Source organism: Anabrus simplex, chromosome X (assembly GCF_040414725.1).
Source record: "Anabrus simplex isolate iqAnaSimp1 chromosome X, ASM4041472v1, whole genome shotgun sequence".
Lineage (NCBI taxonomy): Eukaryota > Metazoa > Arthropoda > Insecta > Orthoptera > Tettigoniidae > Anabrus > Anabrus simplex.
The window spans coordinates 116,260,343-116,287,956 of record NC_090279.1 but is presented as its reverse complement, the minus strand read 5'-3'; the positions used below and the strand labels follow the sequence as shown (position 1 = coordinate 116,287,956).

The 27,614-nt window shown below is 39.6% G+C and overlaps 1 protein-coding gene across 5 annotated transcripts in view; it reads right to left on the bottom strand.

Annotated features, from left to right (window-relative positions):
• The window catches only part of LOC137503381 (oocyte zinc finger protein XlCOF28-like), a 148,506-nt gene that overhangs the window by 108,459 nt on the left and 12,433 nt on the right, over nt 1-27,614 (bottom strand). For all 5 annotated transcript variants that reach the window (XM_068230970.1, XM_068230973.1, XM_068230972.1 and 2 more), the window contains exons 2-3: nt 4,628-4,719; nt 3,311-3,355 (exon numbers count right to left, since the gene is read on the bottom strand). In XM_068230970.1, coding sequence (XP_068087071.1) covers nt 3,311-3,355; nt 4,628-4,717 — 135 coding nt within the window. In that variant the 5' untranslated portion in view covers nt 4,718-4,719. The remainder of the gene's footprint in view (nt 1-3,310; nt 3,356-4,627; nt 4,720-27,614) is intronic.

Here is a 27,614-nt window from a genome sequence, read left to right as displayed (position 1 = left end):
AGGCGAGGCAGGTGCCCACCTGTGGAAGTGTCATAGCCATAACTGAGAGAACTTGTAGTGTTCACAAACTAATACACACTTGATATTGTCACATTCCAAGAACACTGAAAATTTTCACCCGAACAACTAACGTATCTACAAATATGCGCACGAGATGCTGTCAGTTGGTACAATTATTTTTATTTACATGTACTTACAAATTAAACACACATAACCTTAAACACTGCTGTCACAAACAAAACACTCACATCACCAAAACGCCATTTCGACAAAAGCCAATCACTGCACATGGAGATTACAACCTCGGAACACAAATAAAACAGTTGACTGCTTAAAAGCATGTCCACACGTGGTCACAAGCATAACCTTGCTACACAATAACTCTCTTCCAACAACTCACTTAACAGTAACTAACTTCACCAATAAGATCATCTCTTTATATAGGTATCCTGGCCAGGCTTCCAGATAGATACGTTACAAGAAATACCTTAATGAAAATTCCAGGGTGCCAAATACATAGAAAAAGTGTACAGAATATTCTCAATCATTCTCTATACCATTCTGGAGGTTACAGTGTGTTTCACAATTATGGATTACAAAATACATGTAACAATAAATTATATAATATTAATTTACAGGTATTTACATTAACTGAACTCTCATGAATATTTATGTACAGCACATGTTTCATGACATAACCTCACACACAATACGATCATTCGACTACGTAAATAATAATACTAAATGGATGTACATCACTTCATAGCCATACATACAAGTAATAATAATAATAATAATAATAATAATAATAATAATAATAATAATAATAATAATAATAATAATTCAAGCTCGATATCTGCATTATTTACCCATGGGTGAGAGAACGATGTTTTCAAGTTATACCTGTTATCGCACTTGCATCACAACTGGAAACAATAAAACAAGGAGACAGGTCACCGATTTCATTGATTCTTTGTGTTAACAGCAGATATTATGTATAACAAAATGGTGAAGTAATTAAGTGTATCCATCTCCATTCGCAAGAAGGCAAAGTAAATGGCACAAGGCAATTTTACTTTTATTATATTCCCGTAGCCAGCTTGTCAGCCGTTCGATCCAGCAGTACTCTTCATACCTACGGAGCAGGAGTTTTGCAGCACTGGCATTGCATCCCGGACGTGGGAGAAATATTTGTTTACAATTCCTTCATTTTTTATTGTACTCGTAACTACGTGTTCATTTACGAAAGAAAAATGTTCATCAAGTAGAAATCGGACAATTAAAAAAAAAAAAAAAAACAAAGAAAATAAATCTGAGACTGATTTGAACCAGCCAGCCCAGGATCAGTAGGCAGAAGTGCTAACTGCTATGTTTCAGTGCACTTGCTGTGAGTTTTGCAGCACTGGCATTGCATCCCAGACGTGGGAGAAAAATTTGCTTACAATTCGTTTATTGTTTTGTACTCATAACTACGTGAACATGATCTGTTCTGTCCATATTTTCAGTACTACATTCCTCCGGCACAAAGTGCAAGATTCCACAAAATTTTTACAGAAATGCAGAGTAGGGTAACATGAACACTGAGCTTGAATGTTTTTAACATTTGCACTCAGGACGCCGAGACATTGGCTCTGTCCTACTTACGGATTCTGTTCATTTGTGTGGCTGTTAAATGGTAACAGATGATTATTGTGACAGCAACTTAAAGCATTGAATTTGCATTTGACTCAACAGATAGATCTGCCAGCCCTACGAAATATTTTTATTTTCGACAAATGAAATCTGTTGACCGTGAATGTTTATGTTGTGGTTGTTCAAAGTTGTTAGTGCGTGGATCTGTTTCTGGTTGGCTTATGAATACCACAATTTGATCTTGCGGTCAGTTTAGTATTGAGTTTATTTCGTTTCTCTGGTATATCGTGTGTTCACTCTACTTCCCTCACTACAATGCGTCATCCTTTTCTTGTAATGGCTGGGGCATGTTCAAGGCCGAATGATTCCGATATCCTTGAATTTTCAGATGATTTAGACAGTAACAGTGACACTGTTTGTCGAAAGTGATTTCCATTTTGTGGAAAGTGATGATTTTCGCAATTCACAGCTGCTCGCTGTGCATCGCACTGTGAAGAACCTGATGTCGATGACAGTTACGTGTATAGTGAATAACTTTGTGTAATACTTCGTCAGTGAATTCCAGCACGCACATATTGATACCTAATTATTCAGAATTAAATGTTCTTTCTTTCAGTTTTAAGAGTAAAGAAGAGAGACACAATAATGTCTGATCTTTCTGTCATTGAAAACAATTATTTATTTTTCAAAATTCAATAATTTTTTTTGGCTTTACCAATAATAATAAGTCCAAGCTATATTCATTTCTGAAACACTCTAATTTCCTATATCAGTGTGATTTATTTGATTTTAATATGTGTTAAACTGTTACGTGTCAATTTTTTGTAATTTGGTTGCAAAATCACCTAGTTTGAGCAGTTTCGATCAAACCCCTACATAAAGGCTGAGTACAGGAGGATTAAAATTATGGTTTCCTTCTGGAACTTAATTTTTGAACCATGCTCTACATTTTCTAGGAGTACACCAAATTATTTATACAATAGGAACATGAATTGGAGCACACAACAGGACAAACAAAATGTCAGGTCAACGTCACAAGATAAATGCTTGATCAATAGAAAAGGAGACAAGGACAAACATGTAAACATTAAAGAACAAGGATAATCTCCATAACTTTAAATAGCCAGGATGTCTCATAAAACAAAGTTCTTCTCAGGCCTGACGAGATCGTTTCTGCTTCCCAGTTTCATGAAGAGGGCGAGTTCAACACTCAGTTCAAGTGATCTCCTGTCCTGATGTGAGAGCTGTAGGATAAGGAGAGCACTGGGTAAATTCAGAAAGAGGGAAGAGACAAAAAGATAAAAGATAGGAACACAGGACAAACACAAATGGAGAAAAGGAACCCACGATCTACAGGAGGCACAGCAGTGGGGGACAAGCACTGAAGAACATAAAACACGACAATAAGGTACGAAAGACATGTGGGGAGGGAGAGAGTGCCACTATCACCAATGTTAACAATCCTTTGACATACACTGATATGGTTCAATTACTTTGAAAAAGGCATCACGGCATTTCTCTGTAATACGTATGCACTCTAGTATTTTGGGACAGAAAGGAACCATGGATTATTCAAGTGAAATATCTAATAATTTGCGCATACTGTGTGAGGTTTGGATGCACTGCTCGGGTATGGAGACAAATGTTTTTAAAACTAATTTCTTCCTAAGGAACATACCTTGAGCGGCCCAAGCTCCTGAAGGAATGTCTCCTCCTCTTCATCCTAAAAGACACAAAGACCAAATGTAATACTTTGATACCCAATATACACAAATCATTATTTTTCATTCCTTGTTACAAAATTGCATCCATAAACATTAAAGTAGCAACTAGATTTCGTGAAACATGACATTCCAGACACAGCATTGTGAAATATGGAATAATAATCAATACTGACTGCTTTGCTTTTGCAGATGACCTCGCTCTCCTTACGTCCTCTCCTGAAATAGCTACTCAACATATCAATTACTTGTATGAATGTGCAGTTAAGATTGGCCTCAAGATCTTCTATAATAGAACCCACTTCATTTCTAACATCCTACGTGCTCCACTACATCTTCTGACTACCCACGGTAGAATCTTGAAAGTGGAAAGATTCAAGTACCTTGGTGAATCGGTTGAATCAAATAATTCTAAGAAGTTTGCCGTCTTAACACTTATCAACAAGTTTGAAATAGCCTTCTTAACTCACTCAAAACATATATAATAAAAAGTCTATCTCTCAAAACAAACTGTTATTAGACCTGAAGCATTACATGCAGTAGAATGTTTAACACGTCATACGCACAGCTTGCTTGAAAAACTGGCAATTAGGGAAAGGAGGATTATGCGAAAAATTCATGGTCCCAGTCTCAAAGATGGTGTTTACAGACTTCGGAGCAACGTAGAAATATACACCCACACTGAAAAAGAACGATAACATTTTACGCTCACCTCTTCAGATTGCTAGCTGAAAGAATCTGTAAAAGTTTGTTCAGAAGTCTCAAAATGATTCCTCCTAGGTTTGTCGAGATAGATAAAGATCCTTTAAAGTATGGAATCTCAGAAACAGACATTCAACCCCAAGCACCACTCAAACACAAACTAAGGCAAGTTCACCAAGAAGAAGTCCCAACTCAACTGAAGCATGTCCATTGCAAGGAAGAAAGCCCACTCCGAAAAGATGAAAACCAGGTGGGCCCGCAGGAAGACAAACAGTTGGGATATCGGGGTCCTTAGTGGCCCTAACGATGAAAAACAGAGAGGAAAATGGAGAAGAATCATATTTGCCCCAACCTGGCTACATATGACAAAGGATTTATAAATTCTAGGAGTAAATCCATGAACAAAACCTTTGCCTTTCAAATACAACACTTATGAACATCCAAGTGATCAAAAGGATGCCTAAACCACGCAGTGTTAGTCTGCGTCCTCCTGGAACAAGAGATTAACGTGCCCAGTTCTCTATCAGTAACTTCATGGACTTATGTGGAAAAAACAGGAGACTAATACTTACTCTGAAACTCTCTTCAGCTTGCTGTCGGCACTCGTTCTCAGTCTCGGGCAGCAAAAAACAGTGGACCCACTGACAGTCGTCCAATTCCATTTCTGAAACAGAGTCAATGCATTTCATAATTCTACTGCTCACTGTAACAGCAGAAATGATTTAATTATCTCTCATTCAACACTGGCCATCAGTTCAAGCACTCCAGAAACTTTCACAATACACCAATAAACTCATTTCCTTTGTCTGTACTTTGATGCTTTAGCGGGCAAGACCCAGTGTTTGCAGTGCACTGTACCTCCTGGTATGGGCTACATCAAATTTGTTACAAATATGAAAGTGACTGGGGTATGAGTGATGTTAGTAATGCCATTCCGTATGGAGGCAGTCCCTGCTATGAATGGTGTGAAAATGTCGTAATAGGATCAGCTGGTGCATGCGTTTCGATGGACTTGGAAGACTGATACGTAATAGCAACTTCTCGCTCGGTGAGGAAAGTATTGGGAAACCACCTCACTCCTCATTTACCTAGAATGTCTCTTCAGTGACACCTAGCCCATCTATGACAGCTGATGGTAGAGCAGTTGAGAATCAAACCAGCCCTCAGGCTGAATACCAAATATACATATCTTGTACTACAACAATAATTTTTTTTTAAACCTATGTTAGCATGTCAGTCAGGTCCAGAATAAGAAGGTAATGAATTATGTTAAGTATAACAATAATGTTAAAAGTTTTTATGTCCCACTAACTACTTCTGATGATTTACGCAGACGCCACAGTGCCAGAATTTTGTCCTGCAGGAGTTTTTTTACATGCCTGTAAATCTACTGACAAGAGGCAGACATATCTGAGCACCTTCAAATACCAACGAACTGAGCCAAGATCAAACCTACCAAGTTGGGGTCAATTGGTCTCAACTGTCTGAGCCACTCAGCCCGGCTCTGTCAAGTCTAGCTGTCTGAACATATGTATGCACATCACACGAAAACGGCTGAATATTACTGAATGAAAGGAAATCAGTATTTAACATCAAGGGATAAGGCACTACAATTTGAGCTACAAATAATGTTATTCACAATGGGTGAAAAAGTAGTTTAGGGGGAGATCTAAAAATTAATTCTCAAATATCACCATTACTACGGGTCTTTTCCATAAATGCTACATAACAAAAGCTGTTGAAAATAAAATTTTCGAACTTATCCCATGACGAATAATGGAAATATTCACCCTTTTATTGTATTTCCCTGCATCCTATAGCTTGTGAAAATAGTGGAGGACAGTGTAAACAAGTCATGCAGTGGGCCTCGCCTATAGGTCTAGCACTCTCCGCTGAGTTGGACACCAGCAGCGGTTGTGTTTTCATCGTGTCTAACAACGTGCAAAGTGGCAACACATTCGGCGTTGAAGATGCCAACTAAGTCCGTGAAGTGGTTGCTACATATTTATGAAGAAAGAAGCTGTGCTTGGTGCTCCATTGAAATTCAAAACCACACTGAAATGATGATCTCCTACTTCAAAGAATGGAGTTATTGACAAAAGATGAAAATGAAAGGCTCCCTAGGCTGCAAACCTAATACCATCAGGGTAGGAAGAGAACAAGAGTCGACCGAGGGAGGACAGATGAAGGCGAGGAGCTTGACATATAAAGTTAAAAATTTCATTGTTCCATATTGAAGAATCTCTTTAACAATTATTTCAATTTTAACTGAGCTTGACATAAGCAAGTGCTGCCAGATTCAGTTCGGGAACCCATAGCCACCAGCCCACATTCCCAAGATGAAAGCCCCTGGTCCCTCTTTTAGTTGCCCCTTACGATAGGCAGGGGATACTGTGGATGAATTCTATCATTCCACCCATACGGGGTGTAGTACACACCCAGACCAATAACAGCTCTTAACCCCTTGACTGGGTTAGACAGACACCTTTGTATGTCTTTGAATTTCAAAATACACTATATTGGTATTATAAATTTACTCACTTGGAACAAATATTTCAGATTCTCTATGGGAATCAACATCTTTGTTATCTGATGGCCAGGCAGGCATCAATTTTTGAAAATGAGACCAAGTCTCTCATAGTGCATTGGCACTGCTGGTGGCTCCAAGTAGCCTACGCAGTGGCCTCCATGGTATGCATTTGCCATGCGTCTTAATGGGTGTGCCATTTACCAACTGATGAGCCCAACTTAGCACACTGGGGTGAAACGCTGGCAACCAGGAATGAGTTAGCTGGAAAATTTATAATGTCCAATAACGGACCAATTGTACTGGTATTATAAATATACTCTAACCCCGTGGCACTACAGCCCTTGGGCTACCAAGCGAACGCTGCTCAGCCCAAAGGCCTGCAGATTACAAGGTGTTGTGGGGTCAGCACGACGAATCTTCTCGGCCGTTATTCTTTGTTTTCTAGACAGGGGCCGCTATCTCACCGTCATATAGCTCCTCAATTCTAATCACATAGGCTGAGTGGACCTCGAACCAGCCCTCAGATACACGTAAAAATCGCTGACATGGCTGGGAATCGAACCCGGGGCCTCCGGGTAAGAGGCAGGCGCGCTACCCCTACACCACGGGGCCGGCGTATAAATTTACTCGTTCGGAACACATACTTCAGGTTCTCTATGGCAATCAACATATTTATCATTGGTCACTTCCTGTTTATAATTTCTTGTCTGTATATACATGTAAACGTGTGTGTGTGTGTGTGTGTGTGTGTGAGCTGAACAGGGTTTGGATTGAAAAGAAAATGATCTTGAAAATCAAACTATGGAACATTTATTAACCTTTTCACACCAGTTGGCTGCTGTAGCACTCATGGTGGAGCCGTGCCTCATAGTCGGTCGACAGCTGGGGAAGTTTGCCCTTGGAGGTCTCTCGTGGCTATTTTGGGAGTCTATAGTTTCGCCTATGGTCAACAGATTACAAGAGTAACCAGTTCGGAGATGAAAGGGATATGTCCGCTATGCTAGGCCAACTCACTTCGCGCCCTGTTGCTCCTGTGTGCTTATCGACTTTGCTTTCAATCGCACTGAAATTGTGAAAGGCCTTACCTTCTCTAGAGTCTGACAGCAGGATATCATCTTCCTGACAAGTGAAGTACATACAGAACTTGTCTTGTCTGCAAAGTGCAGAAGAGGAAGCAGACAAACATGTGTTTTACAAAATGCAATGTAACATTATGCGCTTTTCCTACTTCCAAACTTATCACATGCAGAAGAACTTCTAAACAAATTGTTACCTTGTGACATGCAAATTAATGTAGGTAAACAAACTGTAATTTAAAGTTATTCATGTAATTGATAAAATTGATAAAGGGAATTAAAGATAAAACTTACAATAACAAACAAAACAAGCTTTTGCTCCAACAGTGCCGTGTCCAAAGCTGCAGGTTTAAGAGGAGGATGGGAAGCTTTGACTAAATAAAAAGTGCTATAAATATGATCATAAGCATCTGACTAAATATGCATTAAAAAATAAAATAGTACTTTGAAACCCTCTGTGTCCTCTCTTAATGTCGCGAGCCACCTGCAGACGTGAGAGTGGAGCGAGACAAGTATCCCATACAGTGGGCTCAGTGAGCTATACACTGCTCATGTACAGACGGTCATACCGAGCTCGATAGCTGCAGTCGCTTAAGTGCGGCCAGTATCCAGTAATCGGGAGATAGTGGGTTCGAGCCCCACTGTCGGCAGCCCTGAAGATGGTTTTCCGTGGTTTCCCATTTTCACACCAGGCAAATGCCGGGGCTGTACCTTAATTAAGGCCACGGCCGCTTCCGTCCACTTCCTAGGCCTTTCCTATCCCATCGTCGCCACAAGACCTATCTGTGTCGGTGCAACGTAAAGCAAATAGCAAAAAACAAAAAACAGATGGTCATGTTTCCTTACTCGCTATGCCGGTGTGAAAGTGTTGAAAGATAGTGACACAGAGAATGACTGCAGAATGATGAACCAGTGAAATAAAACAGTTTTGAGAAATCCTAAACTGTAAACTTCCCCACTCATTTAGGGAGAGTTGTTTCTGTATCACATCTCTCTATTACCACAGTGGTTTGATATTTGTACTTTTTGTTTTCAAATCTTCTTCCTTTATATTTCATAACAAGCTATTGCTCAATCACCGAGCTTTGATCTCTGCTCAGTACTGTCACGCCTTCTTCCGGTGTAGAACCTTTCTTCATCAGAGGTTCCTCCTGGAAAGCACGGGCTTTTCTCAGGATCTGTCTCACAGTCTGTCAGCTTCAGTTCCTTTATGTCCTTCTCAGTCTTGTGGGAGAGTCTTGCCACAGGGCCAAAGAAAGCTACACTCCTTTTCATGGCAGTCAGAGAACCCCTCCGTCAGGGAGCAGAGCTCTGAATTGTGACATCTCTGGTATTCCCTATCGTCTAGGATAAAAAAAATTAATCCATGTAATTTAAATGTTTATTAATATTAACAAAAATTAATTATTTTTAAAATAAATTCAAATTACATATTCTTGTCAGTTGGTTACATCTGCCACAAGCTACCATGCACAATAGAACCAATGCTATTTGGGCTGGTTGGTGTTAGAAAACTATTCACCCAGTTGAGGGGTTAATGGATAGCCACTGTCACTCTTAAAATCAATGGGGAGTTTTGCAAATTTCAACTGCTTTTCAAATTATTCTAGATCTATTGTTCTTCATGTAGGATGGAAGGTAAATGATGCACCAAAGTAACACAAGCAATAGATCTTAGGCATATATACACTACATCACAATGAAATCAGTAAAGGCTTCAGACTCAAAATGCAGAACGAGCATACAAACACCTTAGAATAAGTGTCAGAACAAATGTATATCGATTATTTGTCCTGTATGTCAATGCCTTCAACAGTAAACATTTTTTAAAAACTTAGAGACTTCAACGGTAGTTAAGAACATGCATCAGCACAGCTTCTATGAGGCATATAGCGCACATGGTCGGCAGCTACGCTGGGAGGACAGGAGCGACTTGGGACATAATGCTTACAACCCAGATCCGACTAGTGTGTACTTAGTGAACATGGCATAGTTCACATCGAGGGAATATTTAGACATGATTTTAATTTATGGCAAAGTAGGGGAGAATGCTTGTGAAGCTGCAGAGATGTATGCTGAATGATTTCCTCAAAGAAGGGCTGTAGCAGCCATACAGAGAATACCCAACACTGAAAATGCCACGCCCAGGAGTAAAGCTGGTGGACCAAAACGTATCTAAGGTGCATCGCAGAGGTCGGAAACCCTGCAAGAGCTCCGGGAACATGTCTTACAAGCTGCTAAGGACAACAGTACACACCACAAGGTACTGAGGCAGGTTCATGAGAATGTATTACTGCTGATGGTGGACATTTCGAACATCACAATGTGCACCATTTGCCACGACAAATCTGGTCGAGAGCATCACTCTCTAAAAAGGAACGCAACAGGTTTGCTATTGTGTTCTCTCTCTCTCTCTCTCTTTTTTTTTTTTTTTTTTTTTTTTTTTTGTAAAACTGTAAACTATCTTAGAGTTTTACATGGCCTTTACTTCTGTGATTATAAACTATGGGACCTCCAAACTCAAACTGCATTGGCCCAGGCGGGAATCGAACCCGGTGTCTCAAGGACGGAAGGCTAGTACACTAGCTGTTTAACTATGCAGACGGATGGGTAGGTGTGTTCTTGTTGTATTATTTATTAAAGTACTGGCTAACCCGAGCAGCGGGGTGTAGTTGTCAGTGGCATGCTATTCAGGCGAGTTTGCTGCAATCAGATGGCGGGAATGAATCCCACTGCTGGCTATCCTGAAGATAGTGTTCTGTGGCTCAACCAATTTCACCTTCAGGGAACAAATAAGGGGCAGAGATCACCATCAATGGAATAGACCAAGTTATGCTTAAGGTCACACAGTTGTATGGCTACTGAATGTTCATTACGTTTGTTAAGTTTAAAGCATGAAGTTATTCTCTGTATAGTGCTAGCGGTTACATGAACGATGTTGATCCACGAAATATCACTGTAATATTTGTCACAAACGAAAGGTAATCATTGATTTACTCAAATAAAGCCTCAAATCCCAGGTTGAATAAGAAATACCGTTGTTACTAGCAGGAAATATGTTAATGTAAATAGGAGTCCATGGTGTTGCGTTCCACTGCTTGCACCGTCGTTTGTTTCTTTCTTGAGGTCCAGGGCTGGCACCGATGAAAGGGAGTGCTATGTCTGCGGTTTTTGTTATCTTTGGCCATGTGTCTTGCATTCTGCTGCTCGTGCCGTCGTTTTTTTTTTTTCCTTGAGGTCCAGGGCTGGCACCAACGAGCTCTCTTTCTGGCGAATGGGAGTGCGGGTATTTTCTTGAAAAAAAAAAAAAGCATGATCCCTGTACCAATATATATATTAAAAGGAAACTAGCGTGATCCCTGGACAGCCCATCAAATTACATCGAATGAGAAAAATCAATAAAACGACACCAAAGAACTTCAGTGAGCAAAGATATCACAGACGACAGTGTTGGACAAACAAAACACTTACGGAAGCGCTGCGACGTAGCAGAAATAGTTGTTGTTTTTTTTTGCTAGTTGCTTTACGTCGCACCGACTCAGATAGGTCTTATGGCGACGATGGGACAGGATAGGGCTAGGAGTGGGAAGGAATCGGCCGTGGCCTTAATTAAGGTACAGCCCCAGCATTTGCCTGGTGTGAAAATGGGAAACCACGGAAAACCATTTTCAGGGCAATAGTTGTTGTAAGGCAGTAAAGTATGTATTCTCTAAAATAAAATATTTTGTATTATTTCTTAATCAACCTGGGATTTGAGACTTTATTTGAATAAAAGCAATTACTGTCTTCCATTTATTACAAATATATTACAGTGATAGTTCGTGGATCAACATCATTCACGTAACCAGTGCTAGCTGTTCCTCTGGGAAGGCGATATGCATGTTGTTATGACTTTCGTTGACAGTGGATGCTCGACTTTGAAGATATAACAGCATGCCGCAACTGGTTTGCTTTCTCTCTCTCTTTTTTTTTTTTTTTTCTTCCACAATTTGCTTTATGTTGCACTGACAAAGATAGGTCTTAATGATGATGGGATGGGAAGGAAGTGACAGTGGCCTTCATTAAACACAGCCTGGTCTGAAAATGGGAAACCATCTTCAAGGCTGCCGACAGTGGGGTTCGAACGCACTATCTCCCGAATGCAAGCTGACCCAAACCATGCAACCACTCGCTCGGTGCAACACGTTTAAATACTTTCTCATGTATTTCATCAGTCTTATCAGTATCTACCACCAGCTGCTGTGTTGCAATTCTTGTAATTCTCAAAACAAGAACGGTGCAAGCTACAAACCTGAAACTTATGACATGATCCTCTCTCCAAGATCTATTCCCTCTGTTGTGGCTACTCCGACCACTACTCTTATACTTACATCTCCTTCACACAATATACATAACATTTGTTTGAGCGCCAGTTGCTTTTTTAAGAAAAACAACAAAATTCGGTAGAGCATACCTCTTATATCAATTATCTCAAGGCGTGAGGTGATAAACTCACATATTTGGCAATATACAGGGATATGGATCAGGACAATATTAAATTACTGTTGCATTTCCACAATTGAGGATTGTACATGGAACTGGAATCACTTATTATAATTAAAAATAAAACTGAGTTTATGACTAAATTCACGTCACAATGAACAATCATTTACGTCTTTTAATTTAACAAAAGAAATATATCGTGAGATTTGCGGTACAAAGAAAAGGAAAATTTAATCTAAACAAAGAAGCTATTGGCATGAACTTGAAGTGAGATGTGATATCGCCGCTGATTACACTCTTCTTCATGTTATGAATGCATAACATGTCTGATGCTTTAATTACCTGTTGTCTGCATACACCGCTGTTGAACTTGAAATTCTTGGGAAAACCTGTGAGCTGAAGTCTGGAGCCATCTGCTGTTATCTTATATAACAAGGAGTTGGCCTACATACCATGTACGCGTGTAGAGAGCTCCAATGTAATTACGTCCACTCAATATATTATAAGAAATTGTAAAATATTCTTGAAGCACCTTGTGAAGTCCATCCTCACAAGAAGATGATGTTTCTTTATCAGCATAGTACCCGTCTCTGCTCGGATACAACCACCACTTGTAGACCTCCTCGATTATTACTGGACCTCTTGAAAACACAACTCTTAGCTCTTACCATCACACTAAGACCACTTCTTCCATTTGATACCTCTGACTGTAACATATGATCTGCACGATATCAACTGCTTATGAACTGAGTAAGAACAGAATACCTCTCCCCACCGTCGCCTTGACTTTATATAACCTCGCGATGACGACTCATCTCCCCACTCACTGTTCATCCCTTCCACTTCCACATACAGTAGCTGGCGAATACTGACACTTGGTCGCAATCACGTGTCCACGCACTGATGTCATCAGTCATGTGTCGTCTAAGCGTACCCAAGCGGTCCAAGAATGACTATACCGAATGCGTCACCGGGAAATCTCCTTGTACACAACATTCCCAGTTAAACATAGCCTCGATTGCAAAATACTATGCCAGCTCATCTAGCCAAAGTTACAAGCCACAGCATGACAATATGAAACCAACAAATCTCACTTACTACAATACAGAATAATTACAAACATATTCACTTAACCTATGATTAAATACAATAATATACGCGATACCTAATTATTACAGTCTAAATGATGAGAAACAGAATATATAAAATCTAATGAATCAGGTTAATAATAATAATAATAATAATAATAATAAATACAGAATGGAGTCTGTAACCTTGTTGTACGGTTACAGAACGCCTCCCTCATGAAATAATCGATGAAATGAATCGATTGATTCATGAAATTTATACATAATCACCTGAAATCGAGTACACCAATATCTACATGTATAAAAATGCCCTTTACAAATTGGTACATAGTATCATCCATCTGGATGTTCGTTGTTACACATATAAAACATTTATCAATTATCATTTTCACTTTGATTATACAGTATTATTTACATACAGATTACATTTCTTTCTCACTTCTGTCGTTTCAAACGTTCATTGAGTGTTCAAAAGTAATTCTCGAAGACATATCCTTATATACACTGTCTCCAAGCACTGGAGTTTATTGCACTGCCATGCTTCACTTAATATCACAACACACGCTAATTTCACTGAAGTCCTGTTCGCAATGCCAGCTTCATAAAACATGGTGAATTAACATAATAATGAAAATTAATCAACAAACTCACATGATATATTTCTTAAGATTTCTTATATTGTATGTTCCTACGATATTTCCTTCCTTGTCTTCTAATGAATAAGCACATTTCCCAATCCGTTTCACTACGGTGAAGTATCCCTGATATAACAAGAAAAACTTAGAAAATTGACCAGCTTCTGCTGATGACGGGAGTGGCACTCTGAGTAAAACCTTGTCACCAAGCTCAAATTCATCCAAAGTAGTCTTACAAAAGTTATCATGTACATAAATTTGTGTTCGTAAAGATGTGTTCTACCAGGCCGGTCACTAAAAACATCACAATGTGATATCAACAATTCACACAATTCATCCTTCTGACTTTCCGCTAAATTACATTTCTCCACTGTCTCATACAATTCATCTCTAGAATCTCTCTGTATAGACACATGGCAGACATCAATATTTTTCCTCATATTAGGAATTTCACAAGATCCTTCCGTACTAGAACACACTTTATTCGCACTAATTTCTGACAAAACATCATATGGTAAACTGACTTCCCTGCTACTCTTTCCCCAAATAAGATTGACATTACACAGATCAAAATTTAATTTAGCCTTGTGACACGTTAACCAGTCGGTACCTAAAATAACGGCATAAACTAAATTAGGCACTACTAAGCATGGTTGGAAAATACATTCTCCACTTATGCTAATGGGGACAGGTATTTGTTTATTCACTCTTTGAGACTTGTTCCCAACAGCTGTTACGATGAACGTATTCCTCACTGGAATTTCCGCTACCTCATACTTCTCTCTCAAAACTTCCTCATACAGCTTTGAATTTACACATGACTTCTCACTACCAGAGTCCAACAAAATCTTAACTTTTCTGCCCCATATCAGCAGTTCAATCGTCGGTGTAACAGTAACACTACTTAAATTATCCTCATTACATAATATAAGATCACTTAACAAATCTTGCCTTATATCTAAATTTAAATTACACTTATAAAATTTATTGTCTACGATTAAGTCGTCACTTAAAATATTTGAATTATTGCTACTTAGGTCACAATCATGTTCACTTACAACTATAGGCTGGTCGACATTTACATACTTATCTACCTTATACGTGAACTCACCATTTACGGACTGTCTCAGTGACCTGTTTATACAGTCCGTTGCGCGTTTAAAGTACTTGGTTCGGTTACGACTTGTTGGTTACACACCTCAGTCGGCCTCCCCTGTTGCCTATTTCCTCTAGCGTCATTATTATTATTATTATGGCCTGTATTCTCCCGCCTCCCAGCTTCTGGTTGATTACCATAATCACGCCTCCCAGTCCTGAAATTTTCCGAACTATTTTGATAGTTTCTCTCCCTGTGGAAATTATTATTAGGTCTCTCCTGATATTCTCTTCTGTAGTTACGATTATTCATAGGCCTGTCCTGATTATTAGATTGGTTACCCCTTCCTTCTACATTCCTATTTAGTGTCCTATTATTATTCAAGCTACTACCTAAAGCATCAAAACTTTCCAACAAAATCTCCATTTCCTTAATAGTCTCCACTCTTTGCATACAAACAGCTTCTCTTATTCTATCGGGATAGTGCTTAGCCATAAGTCTAACTATATCAGCCTCAGGTCCAATACATTCTAAATTTCTCCACACCAAAACATGAGCCAAAAAGTATACAGTCATTCTAACACCCTCGTTAGAATTATACCTGCCAAACATTACTCTCTCTCTCTCTCTCTACTCTGAACACCTTCACTCCAAAATTTAGCCATGAATTTCTCCTTAAATTCAGTTAGACTAGACATCGAGCTTTTATATACTTGAAACCAAGACTTAGTCTCTCCTACGAAAGCATTAGATAAGATCTCCAATACAGTTTCCCAGCTAATAATATTGTCTCTTAATTGAACAGCAAATTTCTTCTCTACTACTCTCATAAATTCCATCGGGTTAAATTCTTTCCCAGAAAACTTAGGTAAGTCATGATCTCTAGTGATTAAACCATTATTTACAATTATTTCGCGTACATTTCTACTATCACGCACTTCTTTCTGGAGTACTCTCTGGCAACTCAGAAATTTTTCTTCCAATGTTTCCTCAGCCTTTTCTTCAATTTTTCTTAACTTCTCCTGTAATTTTTCTTCCGATTCTCTCACCTTCTGTGATAATGATTTTTGTTCACTCTCTAGATCACCTACTTCTCCAAGTTTTCTTTCCACCTGTTCTACCCTACTAATACATTTCCTAGTTTCTTGCCCCACTGTATTGGTTATCTTTTCAAACCTTTCTTCTACTAACTCATTGATTTCTCCTTTATTAGACTCGATCTTGGCGCCTAATTCATCAATCTGTTTGATGCATGTCTCACTAATTTGCTCTATTTCCGTATGGAGATTGCTCCGACCCAATTCCATCTCAGCTCTGATGTCACTACACTCCCTATTTACCTTACTTTCTAAATTATTAATTTGCTTACTTATTTCTAACACCTTATGATCTATCTTATTACTAACATCATCAATCTTCTTATTAATACTATTTATGGCATTACTCTGAGCTTCAATTTTTTTACTAATGACCGCTTCAATTTTCTCACTCATAATATTATTCTGAGATTCAATTTTCTCACTAATGACCGTTTCAATTTTCTCACTCATAATATTATTCTGAGATTCAATTTTCTCACTAATGACCGTTTCAATTTTCTCACTCATAATAATATTCTGAGATTCAATTTTCTCACTCATAATATTATTCTGAGATTCAATTTTCTCACTAATGATATTATTCTGCTCAGTCATTTTGGACATCAGCAAATTAAATAAACCCAGGTCAATCACCCCTTTACTTTGATCTTGCGTGACAGCGTTTTCCTCAGTTTCTACTATTTTCTGACTTTCAGCAGGTCCCACCTTAGTCACCAACTTCCTATTTATGTTACCACCTTGGATTTCCTTGGACACAATAACCTCAGCCTCATCACCTGACTGCATATTGCTATCCTTGTCCATCATCGGTTTCCTACTAATTTTTCGCGATCTCAAAGCTATTTCCCCTTGCAATTCCTCTGACATTACCCCTTAAATACAAACTTCAACAAAATGACCTTCCTAACATTACTCGGTGAATTTAACATGTGCGTACTCATTAAAAGAACTGATCCATGTATATTGCCATTCAGAAACACTTCTTCTGAACCTTTCGAGTCCCACGTTGCTGGCGACACTTTGTGGCTACTCCGACCACTACTCTTATACTTACATCTCCTTCACACAATATACATAACATTTGTTTGAGCGCCAGTTGCTTTTTTAAGAAAAACAACAAAATTCGGTAGAGCATACCTCTTATATCAATTATCTCAAGGCGTGAGGTGATAAACTCACATATTTGGCAATATACAGGGATATGGATCAGGACAATATTAAATTACTGTTGCATTTCCACAATTGAGGATTGTACATGGAACTGGAATCACTTATTATAATTAAAAATAAAACTGAGTTTATGACTAAATTCACGTCACAATGAACAATCATTTACGTCTTTTAATTTAACAAAAGAAATATATCGTGAGATTTGCGGTACAAAGAAAAGGAAAATTTAATCTAAACAAAGAAGCTATTGGCATGAACTTGAAGTGAGATGTGATATCGCCGCTGATTACACTCTTCTTCATGTTATGAATGCATAACATGTCTGATGCTTTAATTACCTGTTGTCTGCATACACCGCTGTTGAACTTGAAATTCTTGGGAAAACCTGTGAGCTGAAGTCTGGAGCCGTCTGCTGTTATCTTATATAACAAGGAGTTGGCCTACATACCATGTACGCGTGTAGAGAGCTCCAATGTAATTACGTCCACTCAATATATTATAAGAAATTGTAAAATATTCTTGAAGCACCTTGTGAAGTCCATCCTCACAAGAAGATGATGTTTCTTTATCAGCATAGTACCCGTCTCTGCTCGGATACAACCACCACTTGTAGACCTCCTCGATTATTACTGGACCTCTTGAAAACACAACTCTTAGCTCTTACCATCACACTAAGACCACTTCTTCCATTTGATACCTCTGACTGTAACATATGATCTGCACGATATCAACTGCTTATGAACTGAGTAAGAACAGAATACCTCTCCCCACCGTCGCCTTGACTTTATATAACCTCGCGATGACGACTCATCTCCCCACTCACTGTTCATCCCTTCCACTTCCACATACAGTAGCTGGCGAATACTGACACTTGGTCGCAATCACGTGTCCACGCACTGATGTCATCAGTCATGTGTCGTCTAAGCGTACCCAAGCGGTCCAAGAATGACTATACCGAATGCGTCACCGGGAAATCTCCTTGTACACAACATTCCCAGTTAAACATAGCCTCGATTGCAAAATACTATGCCAGCTCATCTAGCCAAAGTTACAAGCCACAGCATGACAATATGAAACCAACAAATCTCACTTACTACAATACAGAATAATTACAAACATATTCACTTAACCTATGATTAAATACAATAATATACGCGATACCTAATTATTACAGTCTAAATGATGAGAAACAGAATATATAAAATCTAATGAATCAGGTTAATAATAATAATAATAATAATAATAATAATAATAAATACAGAATGGAGTCTGTAACCTTGTTGTACGGTTACACTGTTATCTTTCATCCTGTATAGGTAAAAGCCATTTAGGCTATCAGACCCCTCTTGAGTGATCTATGGTTGAGTAAACATCAAACGTGTCACCAGAGAATATCAGGAAATACAGCATGGAATGTCGAATGGAATTTCCTGCCCTTCTTCAAAAATCTGACTCTTGATACTGGATTTGAACTTGCAATCTTGGGATCTGGAAGCTGACACACTACAGTGATCCACAGAAAAAGATAAATGAAGTTTTTAAATTCGAAAAGTTAATTGTAGCCAACATCTTAATTAAGGACTGTTAAGTCTTACAGCGTTAATTCTATCAACCTCTGAATTACTGTGGGCTTCCACAATCCTCTATTTTTACCTAGTTCCATGGTCATCTTTAGTTCCACACCTCGTATCTTTAAACCATTAAAAATTGAGTCCAACCATCATTATCTTTGTCTCCCCTGCTTTTCTTATCCTACATCGAGTCCCCCCTGCAGGTCCGCTAAAGACCTCTCCACAGCAGGTGTCTACAAGATCCTGTACAGCTGCAGCCATGTGTACATAGGAACTATGAAATGTAGTATCATCACCCGACTGAAGGAGCACAACCGGCTGGGACAAGCAGAAAGGTCATCAGTCGCTGCAAGCAGACCACGATATACAGAACAGCAACACTGAAGTACTGTCAACTCCTGTGTCTTATCGCGCCCGGCTACAAAGAAAAGCCATTGAAATGCTGAAGCACACCAACAACTTCAACCGTAAGGAAGAATCTGTACGGGTCAATAAAGCTGGGATTCCAGTCTTGAAAACTTAAATCCTGGAGGCCGTGGCAGGCCAAAAAAAAGCAACAGGTGATCAGTTGCCTGTCTCCACCAAGATAGGAAATAAGTACACCGTTTCTTTTTCGATGGGTCTGCCCTTGTTACTGATTATATTAATGAGGTTACAATAAATATTGACAGGGCGGACCCAACAACAACCCGGAGTAATTATTTCCATGAGCTTAGTCACTATGGACCAACATAAGGCCAAAAATGGTCATATTTGTGAATTTCGCCACGGCAGGTTGACCAATGCCGGGCTCCATACGGCTTCAATCACTGGCCAAAGAACAGTTAAACAGCAACCACCCCATGGCAGACCAATAGGAGAGCAGCACACCGTAGCCTGCACTATCGTTGGCTACAGAACAGCCAATCAGTGACCGCCCCCCGCCCACCATGGTAGACCACAGCCTGTAGTACTGAGGTAGAATTACGACATCACTCCATTCTACTGAGAGCTTCGTAGCCATCAAAGACATTGGAACACTTAAAGATGCCGAACGCAATTTTCAGTGAAACGTCGGGACCACAATATAGGCTACTTAACTAGACCATAGCCTACAAGCCCGGAATATACAGACATTGTTCACTGTTTGTACAATCGATCATTAATGCTACAGGACAGGTGATTTAACATAAAACAAACACACACATGCCCCCCGTCTCAAAAAACGATGACACGCTCGAGGGGAAAAAGGGGAGGAACCACAAGTGAGCCTCAAGAGTGACAAACAAACTGTCATATGCCACAAGTAGTGCAACTATGGCAAATCACTGTGCTATTTTTGCCAATGTGATACACAAACCACTACCATGTCACAGTTGATACTGCTTGGAACTATAAAAATAAGAGCAGAAGAGCATGCAACAGAGGTCCACAGAAATGCCAGAAGAACTTTTGCAAGGGAATAACCAGTCTTTCATATCGGCTCCGTTGGGCTGAGTAGCTCAGACGACTCTCTGACCACAAGCTGGCGGGTTTGGTTCCTTCTCAGTTCCATGGTATTTGAAGGTGCTAACATTTAACAGCCCTCATGTCTGTAGCTTTACTGTAAAAGAACTCCTACCGGACAAATTTCAGCAATTTGGTGTGTCCAAACATTGTAAAACTACCGTAGTTAGTGGTAAGACTACGTTAAAACTCTAACTTTATTAATATTAACATCATCTTTTTGGCTGATGATCTACGATGTTCCTAGCCCCTGAACTGAAGAAACAACGAACTATTTTTGTAATGGTATACATGGGACGGACAGATATGGGCACGTCTGGCATTGAAGTTTTGTAGGCCCAAGAAACAAATCCTGTTACCAGTATGAGTCATCATTTCTTTAAAGCCTGCTTTCTTTCCAGATAAGGTTGAAGTCTTAGAATGAAGCAATAACAACATCAATTCTGTTTTAACATCGGGTTTCCTGAGTGCAATCCGAGAAAATAGTTCTGCTGTATATTTTCAGAGTCAAAAGAAATATTACGGGTCATAAACCGGTCAACCATATTTGCTTTTTTGGACGAGGAATCTGATGCGAGGTAAATGAACATTGTGGTAAGGAACATTATCAATCGCTATAATCACCGGCTCAGGGTGGTTTGGGTATTTATTTTGTTTTAAACCACTTTCCGTAATTTATTAAGTACATATTGCCATGGTAATCTCCAAACCTCATGCCCAATTTAAATATCAGGAGAGTTTGGACAAAACTCTTCTCCCCACCTGAATGAACAATGATAGCTCGCTGGCCCTCAGAAACTGGAGCTAGAAGACCCATGTTCTGACAATCACTCTACGAGTGTTCCTTAGGCGCGATGCAAGAACATACATCTTATCCATATAGATTATTGGCCGCACGTCATTTCTGTATATTGCTAAGGACCGTAAGTATTTATCGAAATCACACAGGCCTGTTTAAGTTCAATTCACTTTCTCAATCTTCTTTAATTAGGAGTGCTAAATGACTTTCCCTCTCTCTTTTCTGTGAAATTCTCTTAATACCACTCACTGGAATATGCGTATCCTAGGAGGTGGTGGTGATTATTGTTTTAGGAGGAAGTACAACTAGGCAACCATCCTCTTTATATAACACTATTCAGAGAGAAAAAATGGAAGGAACCCGACACTTCGAAAAATGAAGGTATTGGCCATAGGGCCATGAAGGGCGTGAAAATGAAAGACTCCCTAGCCCTCGCAAACCTAATAGCGTCGGGGTTGGAAAAGAACTATAGAGTTGACCAAGAGAGGTCGGATAGGATAGATAAAAGTGAGGAGCCTGCACAAATGCCAAGACTCAGCTAAGGACCCCGTGGTCGCCAACCCACGCTCCAAAATTCGGAGCCCCTGGGGCTCTTACGACATGTAGGGGATACCGTGGGTGTTATTCCACCGCCCCCACCCACAGGGGGACGTAGCCTAGGACACTGCAGCTGAATGCAGGTAGAACTTTCCTGTCAACCAACATATTAACGCGAATGTGACACTCAGCTTCCATTACTACTACATATTCCAGTCATGATTTTCCCACTGGAGGTCCTTCAACACTCCACTTCCTCTTTCCCTTCTCCGACCTTCCTACTGTGGCCTTGAGTTACTGTGTATCAGGTTGTTTGGTTCTTGCTACATCACAAGACTATCTATCCATGGATTTCGTCATAAATTGTGCACAAAATCTTTTCCCATGACCCAAGTGACGACTGCTTACATAAACTATGCAACAAAGTGTGCAGGTGATAGCACTTTACCATGTGTGCAAAGAGATACAATACAGCAAAGAATAATGTATTTTGTGCCTATTTCATCACTGAATATTCCTCACTGTACTAACTGTATGCGTGTCTGTGTGCTCTTTCCTTAATAATTGCTTTTTTGCTAGCGGTTTAATGTTGCACTAACATATCAAAGGTTTTTCGCGACAGCAGGATAGGAACGGGCTAGGATTGAGAAGGTAGCAGCCATAGCCTTAATTAAAGTACAACCCTAGCATTTGCCTGGTGCAAAAATGGGAAATCATGGAAAACCATCTTCAGAGCTACCGACAGTGGGATTAGAAACGAGCATATACCAAAATGCAAGTCACAGCTACACAACCCTATCTGCACAGCTAATGCACTTGGTGCTACATCTTCTGATCAGTACATTCATCTCTGTAACTTAGAAATACTTACTATCCAGACTACCAAACAGAAAAGCTAGTCTGAAAACAGACCATTGTAAAGATAATTATCAATAGTTGACACCGTGCTACCCAATACTCACAACATTCAGCAATGCGTGGAATGACTGTCGTTTATTTACTTCCTGCTGAGTAGTCAACAATGCTGCCAACCTGTTTAGTTGGGAACTAACACTAGTGAATAAACCATTGAACTGTGATCGAGCAAAGGGGGTCTGAGGGTATAAGCTCGGAGGTTAGGGCCGCAAAGCTGCTTTGAGATCTCTAGCATTCTGTAGGGCGATAGGAGCGCATTGCATGTTGGACAGTGACGAAAAGCTGAATTAATTTATAATTCAGGTCAGTGAGAAAGCGATTGGTCTGGATTGTTAGGTAAAGCTAGTGACAAAACCACTGGATTAGGTTGGTTACTTCCGGTTAGCGACAAAACCATTGATAGGGGCTCTGGGGGGGTAAGCAAAGAGGCTTTTAGGTCTCTAGAATTCTACAGGATGATAAGAGTGCATTCTATTTCGCCTAAGGTGACAGGCGAATCCCTATTCAAGAGCTCATTCCCCCTAGACGTGAGGCTGCCGCAGCCCCATATCCGCCACTGCATTACAGTAAGTTTCATATAAAATTATTTATGTTGTGTATTTCACATTGTTTCCTATATATGGTGCTTTTAGTCAGCTGGGGGGTGGTAACACAATCCAATTATCATCACTGATGGCAATGACGTCACATTCTTTTCACGTTGACCACAGGAATGCAAGTAGCTACCTTAGCCATGGACGATGGCAGGTGCTGCCCTTTATTAGGTCATAAAAGTAAATGTACTTCCGGGGGTGGGCTGGTGGGTTCCTAGACATCGAAATGAACACATCTCTCCTCTAAAAGGAATTCCAAGTATGATTTGCATAATTTCCACTTCCTTATAATGTCAACTTTTGCCCCTTCATTCTTCAAAGTGTTGGATCCCTTCCATTTTTCCTGGTGATTAGTGGTAACCCATTAGTACATATGATCCAAAGAATGTATCTTAGTATTTCAGGCTTTAAATTTGATAACCACATAATTTTATTTTATTTCCACTTTCATATCTGTTCAGTAATTCCTTCTGAACAAGTCAGTACCACAGTGTGTGCAGTTGGCCAGACTGGTACAGTATTCATTAGAACACACATTGGCATCTCCGAGGAGCACTGTTCACAGCATGTGGTAAATATTTTGCAAAAATATCACTTATTTATAAGATATCACTCTTATTTGTTGTAGAAGTATTGTTTAGAATCCGTGCTTTTGTTTGATATGCTATTTGGAGAAATACCTTCATACATTTTGGAAATAACGTGATTTATTTTCATGGATCCAAAAAACTGGATGACATGCGAAGCAGTCTTACATTGTTCTCCGTATACTAAATATTTTAACTGCTATAGGATGTTTCTGATATCAATATAATGTGGTTTTCATTTTATTTCAGTCTCCCTGTGGCCAAGATAATTGAAATGCTTGAGGAAGAGGACGAGAAAGACAGTGACGACACTGAGAACGTAATGTATGCTGCAGTTCCGGCAGAGGGTAAGGATACAAATTCTTATAATTTTGTTAATTGCCACCTATTCAATACAATAAAAACATAGTACAAACTTACATATTTATTAAGATGTTTATATGGTACATGTTTCGCTCCTTTTTCTTGATCCAAAAGAATTGTTTCATGATCTTATACAACCTTAAGTGAATGATAGTTGGCTGATGATGCTCACGAAAAAGGAGCGAAACATGTACCATATAAACATCTTAATAAATATGTAAGTTTGTACTATGTTTTTATTGTATTGAATAGGTGGTAATTAACAAAATTATAAGAATTTGTATCACAAGTAGATCTTCAATACGGACAAAGATGAAATTTATAACCTGCAAAGAGGGTAAGGAGACAGACATTGACAGTGTTAAAACTGATGACAAACATGAGGGCAGTGTTCTCCCCAGAAATTTTCGTTAGCCGGGTGGCAGGAATGAGTAGCAGTGTGGGGAATACTAGGTAAAAAATAAATATGATAAAATTTCAACTTAATCATTCATTCCATCCCTGACCTGGTCACTGACTGGAAAACAGGTTGTAGGTTTTCAGTGACTGAAATATGTATTAATATTACGTAAAAGAGGACATAGGAACAAGAGGAGTCAGCTGGGATGTCGTCTTGAGAGAAGAGTGGTACATGGACAGACAGAAGTGGAGTGCTCGTAAACCACACCCGGGCAACTGGAGTGGAAAACTGATGATGATAATTACATAAACCGAACGGGTTAGAAGCGCGCAGCTGTGAGCTTGCATTCGGGAAATAGTGGGTTCCAACCCCACTGTCAGCAGCACTGAAGATGGTTTCCCATTTTCACACCAGGTTGTTGAGAATCCGTGCTTTTTGATTGATATGCGTTTTGGACAAGTACGTTCATACATTTTGGAAATAACGTGTACCTTATTTAAAGCCACGGCCGCTTTCTTCCCACTCCTATCCCATCGTCGCCAAAAGACCTATCTGTGTCGGAGCGATGTAAAGCCACTTGAAATATTACGTAACTAGCAGATATCTAGGTTATGAAGGCCAGGCGGTCAGTGAAAACTGCTGGGTGGTGCGTCCATTAAAAAGGTCCTAGGGAGAACACTGGAGGGTAACCTTAACCACCTTGGTTGGAGGATGATTATCAGCTCGTGTGAAATACAGACTAAAGACACAGACCTTGAAGAAGCCGAAAATTCTCTTGGACATACACCAGAACCTATCGCGTCTGGTTCAAACGTTGTTCAGGTACCTGAAACAGATGGATATGGCAGACTCCCGCAAAGAAGAAACGTGTTCCTGTGAGGGAAAAAACCAAATTTTACATGGAGGAAATCAGATCCTCATCCTGTATTGAAAACTCAGTGCAAAACAATACTTGTGTCAGAGACTGCAGAAATATGCCAAACACCATTGCAGTTTTTTCAGTTGTTTTATTCAAAGAACTTTGTACAGAAAATTGTAGAAGAAAGCAATAAATATGCAACTCAGAAAAATTTTATTTTCAGCCTAACCGAGTCAGAATTTTGGGTGCTCATAGGAGGCCTGCTTTTAGCAGGGTATGCTTATCCCAACAGAAGGAAACAGCATCCGCTGTAATAGATCTGAAAGTATTTTGTGCTACCTACATTTCAATGACAATGACAACATTGACCCGAACGACTGTCTATACAAGCTATCATCGATATACTGAACAAAAATTTCAGGAGCCATGGTGGACTTGAAGAGCACTTGTTTATAGACAAAAGTATGATTCCATACTATGGGAAACATTATGCTAAGCAATATACTGTATAAGAGGTAAACCAATCAGATTTGGATTCAAGAACTGGGCACTTTGTTCTTCATCTGGTTATATGGCGTCCTTCAAAATTTATACAGGGAAGGAAGAAAATGATGAGAAACAGTTTGGCTTAGATGGTGATACAGTTATCTCACTAATAAAATCTGAAGTACACCCACACAAAGGGTTCAAGCTATATCTTAAGGGGCCCATCGACGTGCAATATTATTGTGCAATATCGGGGTTTGTGCAATACAATTGATAGTGTGTACTTCGTATTGAAAGGTTGTGCAATATATTGTACGAAATCAAAGAAGTTTGAAATATATTGCACAAACCACAAAATACTGTGCCGTGTGTTGGCAATATTGTGCAATATCCCGTCCTCCCGCCAGTTGTTATCAACAGGTAGGGGAGAACGTATCGCGATGGCAGACAAACAGGAGGAGAAAACATTTCTTTTGGAGTTTGTCAAAGTGTACCATGACCTTCTGGCTCTATGGGACGTTAAGAGCAAAGATTACAGTAATCGCGTTTAAAAAAGTGAACAGTACGAGGTGCTTATTGATAAATATCGCGAAAAATACCCGAACGCCAATAAACAAGAAGTTGTTTAAAAAATCAATTCTCTGCGTAATAGTATTCTTTTTCTCGATTTGAGGCGTAACCAAAGCGATAAGTTCATCAAACAATTCACCATTCATACGCAGAAAGTTTCGAAAATCATTTGGCTCGCATTTTCTCAGTTCAGTGAGTAAATTTTCAAGAGTGTACCTTTCTCTGTCCAGAAACCACTGTTTGGCCCATGTCCTCCTCTTCCGTTTCTGCTTCTTTTTGGCACTTACGCCCATGGCGAGCAAAACGCAGCAAAGATCAGTGTCACTCAACTTGTTCACCAAACAAAATAACGGCATGGACTGACTATATATTGCAACGCATATTGTACGTCTGTGACCGCTTTGCACAATATATTGTACAACCCTTCAATATTAAGTACACACTATCAGTTATATTGCACAAACCCTGATATTGCGCAATAATGTTGCACGTCTATGGGCAGCTAACAATATATTGCACAATCCATTTTGTGCAATAATATTGCACGTCTATGGGCCCCTTTAGAGGTGAAGCTTCCACAGTGTGTAGAATTATTCATTTTCCAGGTTGAACCGTGTTGTTGTTATCTGTACATTACGTACAGTTTGCCAAAGTTTCGAGTACATTGGAGTATTCTTTCCCAAGGCAACTGAAATACCACTACTTGCTCTGAGGTAATCAGTCTCCCAGGCAGCAATCACACTACAAGGGTGGTTCCTAGCTTCTGGCTGACATTAGCCTCCTGGCTGTCTCGTGAGAATTCTGGAAGGTATGTGTCACAGCCAAGTAGTGGGGCTTGCCCGCGCTGTTATGTAATTGGAGGTTCGGCCTGCGTGTTAATGTTGTGGTCTGTATGTCTTAAACTATGAATGACAGGCCATGGAAACCACGAAGCAGATGGGAACTCTGCCCTACATTTTATGCGTTGCCTAGGCCAGCTTAAACCGTTTATTTACACCTTCTGCCCTTACTTAGTCAGCCATCTTTAGAGCGGGTTTTTCATTGCTACACGTCCGTAGGTTTAACCTCATATTACCTTACACGTGACCCCTGGGTCACAACTTTGGCTGCTGGACCCAAAGCTCTTCTTTGTGGTTATCCCAGCAATTCAGAGGATTCATCAACTCAATATGAGAAAAATGATTAAAATCGTAAATGGCTCTTTTCAGAGCCCCACT